Here is an 8,604-nt window from a genome sequence, read left to right on the forward strand (position 1 = left end):
TATGCTGCCATGCGTGCTGAAGTAAACCAACCCAGGCACTGAAATTCCCGCTTACCAAAGCCCAGAAGCGCGGGTTTTCCTAGCAAAATCATCGTTCAATTACGACTTGCGCCCAGGATGACATCCTCGAGGAAACGTCATTCGGACGAAGAGTGGCTCAAACATCGGGCGATCGTTCAGCGTATGTTCATCCAAGAGGACAAATCATTAAGCGAGATCAAGCAGAGACTCGAAGACCAATACTTCCAAGTAACGTTAGTGGAGACAGCAGTTTCCATACTTCACAGCTGCTTACACATCTCAGGAAATCGCAGCTCGAGTACAAGCTGAAGGTCTGGGGTTTTCGCAGAAGAACCCCCAAGAATACAGGCAATACATTGTGGCAATTTGTCGATGATCGTCTCACCAAGCGGGAGAAGCAGGGCAAACTCAGCGAAGTCATCCATGATGGTAAAATCATTGAGCCGGCTAAGCTTAGAAAAGAAAGAGGGCGGTACAAGCGGACTTCTTTGTCGTGCTACCAGCGAGGTAGGAATTTCTTGGCTCATCACCTCCATGTTTACTAACATTCTCAAATTACAGGGCATTTGAGTCCCCAGACACCTTCAGAGCTCAAAATTTCGGTCTGTACGCCAGCATCACACCCTATGATGTTTTCGTGGTCGAAAAGTCTTCCCTGGCTTCAATTTCAGATCAGTCATCCAGAGAGTAAGGAAATTCAGGACCAACAAGATGTTCACTTCGTCAAAAGTTCTCATAGTATTACAAGCCTGCGGTGAGCGCATTAGAACTGGGACTGGTCGTAATCTTACAAATTCCCTTGGAGAATTCGACGTGAGGGGGATCCTGGATATGCCAGAGTTGCACAACAAGTCAAATGTCTCCCATCTTGCCGCTCAACTTGGTTCGGTAATGCCCGAGGCAGAAGAGGGCGAGAATACCGGTCTCGCACAAGCTCTACTTAGAGCACCGAGCCAAGCGACAATACAGGGACACCAAAAACTTCTTATCTACCGGATCTCTAACAATATGGGGGATGATTGGAGGAACGGTTTCGACCTCTCCCGTTGGATTTGGACTGTCAATGTGCTCGAAAACTCTGGCATCATGAATTTGAAGCTTGCAACTGGAAAGACATCAGGCCCAACAATCAACGCATTTGTTGAGAAGCTGTTTCAGAACGCATTCACTGCAATGTCTAACTTATTTTTCTTTGACAATTACACTGAGAATTTTCAGCTAGCAAGAGCCAAGAAAGTCGTGCAGTGGTTGCTGTCCTTGGGGCAATCTCCGGACACACCGATCAAGCTCCTCGACGAGGTGGCGTCCACACCACTGAAAATGGCAGTGAAGATGGGTGATTCACGACTTGCACTTGAGCTGTTAGATGCTGGTGCCGAACCAAGCTTCTCATACGAGGGGTTGAGAGACTTTCTGACCCATTCAAAGTGTCATATGCCATTTTACGATGACGATGACCACGACCCCGCGATGATAGAAGTGTTCAGACGCCTTGTCGATTCCGGCCTCTCCCAGGGCGAAAAAGTGGATGGAAGTTGGCCTTCCTCTCTGATGGAAGTTGCTCAATACGGTTCTATTCCTCTGGTTAAATTACTGATCCAACATGGGGCCAACGTTTTGTACTGCTCATCTGGTGGCAATCAGGGCTTCGAGTTTGCTTATCCCAGGAAAGTAAGTGTACTCGGTTGCGCAGCTGGCATCGAAAGAGAGGCAAAGGCAATGGAAACTATTGCCTATCTACTGGATCATGCGCAGTCAATCTACCCATATATACCACGAGCAGATTTCATCCAGTTCGACGTGGTCATGAGTGCTGCGTCGAGAGGTCACCTTGCTGTGCTCAAGTTGTTCCACAGCATTGGCTACGACGTCGTTGGTGCTGAGAGCGAAGGAATAACTGCCCTGCACATAGCAGCAGTATTTTCATTCCCTAGAGTCTGTGAATGGCTTCTCAATCATGGCGCTTCGGTTCACGGTTCCAGCCTATCGAACCAGGCTCCGACTCCTCTGATCTTGGCGGCCTTGGAACAACACTATGCAGTAGTCCAGCTTCTACATCGTCACGGGGCTGATCTTAACAGAAGCTTTGCTATCAAAAGCGACAGCTATTTCTGGATGGCATGCTGCAAAAGCCGTCGCAGCAAAGCATTGGGAGCTGGCCTTCGCCGATTGGGCAACTGCCTCATGAATCCAGCAGGCGCTGCAATCTTAAGGGACCACTGGGACCACTGGGACAACGCGATATACGGATATTTAGCCCAAAATGGGGCCAGATTGCCTGAATGGGCCGTTTATTACGGCGCTCTCGACGCTCGCAAGTTTGGTCTCATCGAGGTTGCTTTGAACCAATATGCCGATGTCAACTGGCTGGGTCCTGACGGGAAAACACCGCTACAAGCCGTGATGTCATCGTCACAAGAGACTCAAGTCATGTTCGGAGAGATATGGAATATAAGGCCTGCGGGAAGAGACTTCAGAGCTGAAGGTGTCCGTATCTGTTTCGCACTGTTGAGTGCTGGCGCTCGGATGACGGGCAGCGAGGCTCAACTGGCAATGGGCCTCAACAACTGCAGTCTCGTTGAAGCTATCATATGGCACTGCTCTGAAATTCATTGCCAAGTAGAGGGTGCCGTCTCATTGCTTGAAGCGGCATTTCTCTCTGGATTCGATAACATGGTGCAATACACGTTTGAGAAGACTCCAGGAGCGTACGACGGTGGCGCTCTTTGTGCTGCTGTTCTATTCGCGTCAGAGCATAAATGCACAAAATGGCTCGATAGGCTTTTACAAAATCGTTCTCAGTCTGAAAATACCTCAGATGTTGAAGGTACAGCCGTGGGCCTTGCTGCTTGGTGCGCAGAAATGAAAGTGCTGAAAACACTTTGGAGCAAATTCGGGACACCGCTTGCAGCACTTTATCCCGCCGGCATTGATGGTCACTTATCCTATGTTTCCGACTCAGTTAAAACAGCTTTGTCAGAGTGGAGAACCGGAAATCGAAAGTTGCCTTTCTGGCATGACAACAACTCCCATGTCACTGAACCGCTCTCGTTCATATTGCAGTCATCGAGCTGGACCTCGAAGCTGCGAGAACTTGGGTATCGCCCAGAGGATCACTTGATAGATCTTTCCGTTGATCTCAATAGTGAGGACGTCCTTCAAATTCAACTCTCCTCGCGTGGGCAAGAACAAGACCATTCGCTGTTTTCTGCCGTCCATGATAGAGATCTGGTACGCGTGAAGGCTTTTCTAGATACAGGGAAAGACGTCAACTGGTCACTCTATATGCATATCTTCTGTGGGAGAAGCTTGTTACAGCAGGCTGTAGAAAATGGAGACCTCGACATGATCGATTTGCTCCTCAAAGCAGGCGCCGAGGTCAACGCGCCAGCAGCGAGTGATTGCGGTGCCACAGCTCTACAGCTAGCAGCCATTATGGGAAGGGTCGGGATCGCAAAGATGTTAATCGAAAAGGGGGCCGACGTCAACGCACCGCGCGCAGAACGAGGCGGTAGAACTGCCTTGGAAGGTGCGGCCGAACACGGTAGGATAGACATGATTCAGCTACTCTTGAGTGAGAGAGCAGACACGGGTGGAAGAGGTCGTTTGCAATACATGCTAGCAATCAAATTTGCAGAGGAGCAGGCGCATTGGGTCGCGGCAAACATGCTGAGAGAATACCGCGATTGGACCGCCGATGATGACGAGTTGTGGAGCGTGTTGAATGGCCATCCGAAAGATTGAAATCAGCTCTTGGACGAAATCATCTTCGGTAACGAGGAACGAATCGATGTTGAAGATGAAGTCGACACACCGGGAACGGCATACGATGATTCCAGTCTGAAAGATGCCGTACAAGAACTGATATAAACAGAGTCTACAACAAGTTGGATGGAACATACGACTGGCGACAAGTGGCCATTCACAATCGATCCCTTAGAGTAGGCGACGTGTCAGGGGCCTAGGTTTTGGACCGTCAGCGAATTTTGCGAAGGAGTTGCTGCATTTATGTCATTTGCCATTTATATACTGATTATACAACTGGGTTTCATGTACTTAAGTTCGGCTCAAGTAACAGCTTGGTAGCTTCTCATGTTCTTAAGAATTAGGAGCTTTCAAAAAGCCCTACGTGAGCTCGTCACGTTCCGAAAATGGTGACGAGTGTAGTAGTATCCAACTTGGCAAACATTGATACTGTTCCGTTGACATTCGATGTTACTCTTTAACAAGTCGCGCCGAGTGCGAAACTTGATACTAGTGAAAGAGAGTTGGAATTCTATGTGTAAGGCTAACTCATTAGGGATCGGGTACCATATCATACGCGACAGCTCTTCAAAGCGTGATGATCAACCTCAAGATAGGAACGATGAGGTGCTCACAATTGCAACAATTACGCGCTATGAAGAGTATGTTCCTTGCGAACGATTCAGCCATATATCAAGGATTCTAGATCTAGCAGCTATAGGATATGCTAAGTTGAAAACGAAATTCTGTACAACAGCCGCCTCAAGACCGGAGCACATATCCCGGCGACCAACTCACTCGAAGCATGTCCTTCACAAGGGGAAACAAACCAGACGATCCCGACACTTCATACACAGGCCAACCACCGCGCCGCCAAAAGCCAACGCACCTCAAAGATCTTGACCTTATATAACAGCCTCACGGACAACATCCCGCCAATACTTCGGCAATTACACCCCACAATCACCCCTCCCAGCCCAGCAATTCTGCACATCACGCATCCATAAACTAAAGCAAGGTGATCAATACTCGCTCTAACTATGCGACTATCCAGGTAAACCAACCTTTGAATTACCTGCACCCTCGCCGATCACATCTCAATCCAGACCAGATGCAGTCTACAAAGTCTGCAACTACCTCTGCCTTAGGAAGTCTCCTTCTCGCCTTCCCAATCGGGACCGAGAGAACCTGTGACGTTTAAACTTGCTCAGACGTCGCAGCGAATGATGAAAGAGGAAGAAACGCTCCGCAGTGGGATGATGGGGTTCATGTTTCCTCCTTTGCTTACACTACTGTATCAATTTTGTCCAACGTGACTCTGAGACAATGGCGGTGAAGCTGCAAGAGAGAGAGAGAGAGACAACGGGGTTTCCCGCAAGGCGCGCTTAATACCCTTCTTCGCAATAGACTCAACCTTAATTCGTGCAGACTGCAGTTTGCAGAAGCGCGCCCCTCTATTTTCCTCTCAAAACTCCTCTCGTCCGCCAGTCCTCGTCTAGTCCATCTTGTCTCTTTTCGAAAAGACCTGCATGGAATTCAGACAAAAACGAGGTAGACAAGTATAGTGCGCAGTGGAGCCCCGGCGGGGTCCAGGTCAGTGTACTCCGTAGTCCACCGTCAAACACGCCTGCAATATCTAGCCTGCATATGTGATGCCGGTAAATACCTGCAATGAGCAGGCTGTTGAGACAAGGCGGTACGGTGGGAACAAGAGGGCCGCTGTCAAAGCGGGAGGGAAGCGGGTGGATTGAGACAGGCGACCTCTTCCCCCTCCCCATCACATTACATCGCTTGCGGTATTCTCGCGTACGGAATAGACTGGACCAAATTGTTGATGCCCATGGCCTTAACAGGGCGATCTGCCGAATATAGCTCTAAAGCGCATCCACTCCAGTCTTCCGCCTCACCAGTCGCCCGCTGTTTGACCGGTATTCTTGTTTTGAGTTCATGGCGGCGGGGTCTATAAACCAGCCAGCTTATTAACTCATGGGCAGCAAGGCAGTCAAAAAAAAAAAAAAAAAAAAAAAAAAGGCCGCGGGCAATGAATGGGCATTGGCATATACCCTCAATCAATCCCACGGCGGCAGATTGACGCATCCCCCATGCCTCAGCTCGCGTGGTCCGCTGGGCCTCTCTTCACTTCCTTGTCTTGGCAGCAGTTGGTGTGCCACGATCCATCCCACTGCAACCCCAGGACCAGAGAGGGGAGGAGAGAACTGGGCGAACTGCCCACCACTTTTTCTGCCCATGGGTTGCAACAGTCGCCGTGCCGGTGGATCTCGAACCCAAAGGTGCGATGAGGTTTATTAACACCGGCTCTATAAGATCTTGACAATAAGTCATCGCGACAGATGTTTGACAAAGTGACGAGATAACGAAAGACGGTGTGACGGGCGAGGTTGCACCGTCGCATACACGTGCGATTACCCCGCGGCCCGTTGACACTTGATGAACCCCCAGAACCCTGGCGAACGAGAGGGCGGGTGTTGCGTCTACTGCAACCACTCAGCGGGATACTCGCCGGGGGTCCTATATGTCCAATATGCCCTTGATATGCTATCGGAAGCAGTATCGCTGAGAAATACTGGGAGAACATACTGCCGCGCTCGTTGAACCGGAGACTGGCCGAGGCACGTCTGTAAACTCATAGAGGGTGCCGAAGACCGACCAGATGACAAACGCGACGAGAGTGTCGTTTCTGGTCAGCGTACTGCGTCGCCGCGCCGACGCGCGGAACCAACGCCTTGTGCCTGTGATGGTGCGTGCTGCAACTGTTAGTAGCGCTCGGTGGAGCAAGATATCTGTTTAGTTACCGTTTGTGGCCCCGACTTGAAATGGTTTCTGGCAGTGCTGAAAGAGAATGAGGCACTGCTCAGAGGCGAGACCGGGGGCTAACCCAAGAAGCTGGGTTGGCGGAGTCTCGAGCTCATCGACATCCGAAGAGCCATGGCAGGGCCGCCCGGTGCCGGTGGTTACAGCTGGTCAATGCTGATTTTTGGATGAGCAAGCATTGGCAAGCATCACGCACTCGGTGGCCTCGGAGAGGGTTTGTTGCGTTTCCCGCCGTAGAGAAGGGGACCGGATGATTTGCTCTCGGACGATTGCTTGCCGGGGGAATCGAGATGGGGTGACACTCGTTTGCAACGTGCAGATAATCGAACAGGCCCTTGGCCCGATTTCCTTAGGGTGAAAGGGGGCCAATATGTGCCAGTTGTATGACTGAAGGGGGGTTTGCGGCGGCATAGTATGATGGTGATGCCAAAAAATCCAGAAGGCGGACGGCATGATGGTGTCAGGCCCCCGGAAGAGAGTCATTGGTCAATGCCGAGACCCTAGAGTGGGGGTTTATCCTCGAAGACCAGCCGGTTCACAAAGTAACAAGGTGGTTGATTATGATTGATTATGCCTTTTCGTAGGCCTTCAAGGCATGTCCCAGTGGTGCCCGAACCCTTCATCCTTATTCAGGCCGCGCGGGTCGAGAGAGCAAACGCAAGAGAGCTATGAATGGTCTATGCATTGCTTCCGTGCGGACAGTGTGCGTGGTGTAAGTCATGATTCTTTCTGGCCTGGCAACGACATCCAGGCAAGGCTTTGGAGGCCGCGGAACTCCGGATCTACAAGCCGGACTCGGCGGCCAGGGCACACTTGAGATGTGATGGCCAAGAGATGGTATGTGCGATAGGAGGGTCACTAAGGTTATTAGTGAGGTTATCTGCTTTTCTCTATTGCAGATCGCGGGCAACTTGCCAAACAACCAACTCTCCATCCTTGTCCGCAGACACCGCAGTAACAAACTCGAATCTACAGTCTGAATACTGCTGGATCAGGCTGACGTGGGCCAGAGGCGCATGGTGGACTGATTCGGCCGAGGAAAGATGACTGCCGAACAGACGCAGGCCAAAGATCAGCCGAACTAGATGTTACTGTTCCCCATCGGTGCTGTCGATGCTTGACTCGTAAAAATCGCCGCTGGAAGACTTCCGGACCAGTGACTCGGGAGCCACAGTACCTAAATAGGATCACTAGAGATGCGGGTTCCAACGCTCTGGGCCCGCACATTGTGGAATATGTATCAGTACGGAGTACCGATACTCACTACTCAGGATCGCACAGGTATAGTCGTGTGCGATTGCGTGGATTCCGATTCTGCGGAGGCGCACTGGCGTATTATTTTGTTCCCATAGTTGGGCGTTGGGCATTGAGATCAGCAGTACAAAGCCTCTACCGCGAGTCACTTACAGTCCAGCACGGCTTGTCCGAGCCTTCCCCTCGATACCAGAATCTGGAGGAAGAAGCAAAATAGAGCTGAAGACTGTGTCTTACGATCCACCGGAGACCGGGTGTAACATGTTCAGCATGGCGGCGTGGTCAGCTGACCAGTTGCCTTCTCGTTGGATCGCCTTGTTGGTTTGACTTTCGTATCTTTCTTGGTGTTGTTTGCTTATTCTCCTCACTACTGCTACTGTTGGAGACGAGGGACAGGCCCAACGGGTTTGGCACCGGAACGAGATTTTGACACGACATCCGATCATGCCATTGAGTTCCGATACGTGCCTGCAACGGGGCATTTCCTGAATGATGATTTATGGGGGGTTATAGACTGCAAGGTCCATCTTGGCTTCGTCTCTGAAGTCGAAACCGAGCCTGTGAATAACGGCCGCTGTGTCTTTTTCTTCATCATTTTTTCGTTGCTGTTGCTAGGGCACAAGCCTTTGGTGCCGCGAGCGGCGCCGTTAGCTCCCTTCAATTTTCACTTCTAGACCGAGCCACGAAACGGCTTGCGGAGACTTGCTAAAATAAGCCATGGAAGAATTCCTTTGCTTGGAACCGATAAGCTTG

At 50.7% G+C, this 8,604-nt stretch overlaps 2 protein-coding genes across 2 annotated transcripts; one reads left to right on the top strand and one right to left on the bottom strand.

Moving 5' to 3' along the window:
* Positions 1-2,682: 2,682 nt before the first annotated feature.
* BDP55DRAFT_674271 (ankyrin repeat-containing domain protein) lies at positions 2,683-4,131 on the top strand. Its single transcript, XM_060575649.1, has one exon. The coding sequence runs from the start codon at positions 2,695-2,697 to the stop codon at positions 3,763-3,765; it is 1,071 nt and encodes a 356-aa protein (XP_060426067.1). The 5' UTR covers positions 2,683-2,694; the 3' UTR covers positions 3,766-4,131.
* A 2,190-nt stretch (positions 4,132-6,321) lies between these two features.
* BDP55DRAFT_731753 (uncharacterized protein) lies at positions 6,322-6,713 on the bottom strand (the record flags this gene model as incomplete). Its single annotated transcript, XM_060579854.1, has 2 exons — positions 6,322-6,530; positions 6,662-6,713. 2 exons carry the CDS (start codon positions 6,711-6,713, stop codon positions 6,322-6,324), a joined length of 261 nt encoding a protein of 86 aa, XP_060426068.1.
* Positions 6,714-8,604: the final 1,891 nt, after the last annotated feature.

Source organism: Colletotrichum godetiae (assembly GCF_030913485.1).
Source record: "Colletotrichum godetiae strain CBS 193.32 chromosome Unknown BDP55scaffold_41, whole genome shotgun sequence".
In the NCBI taxonomy this organism is placed as follows: Eukaryota; Fungi; Ascomycota; class Sordariomycetes; order Glomerellales; family Glomerellaceae; genus Colletotrichum; species Colletotrichum godetiae.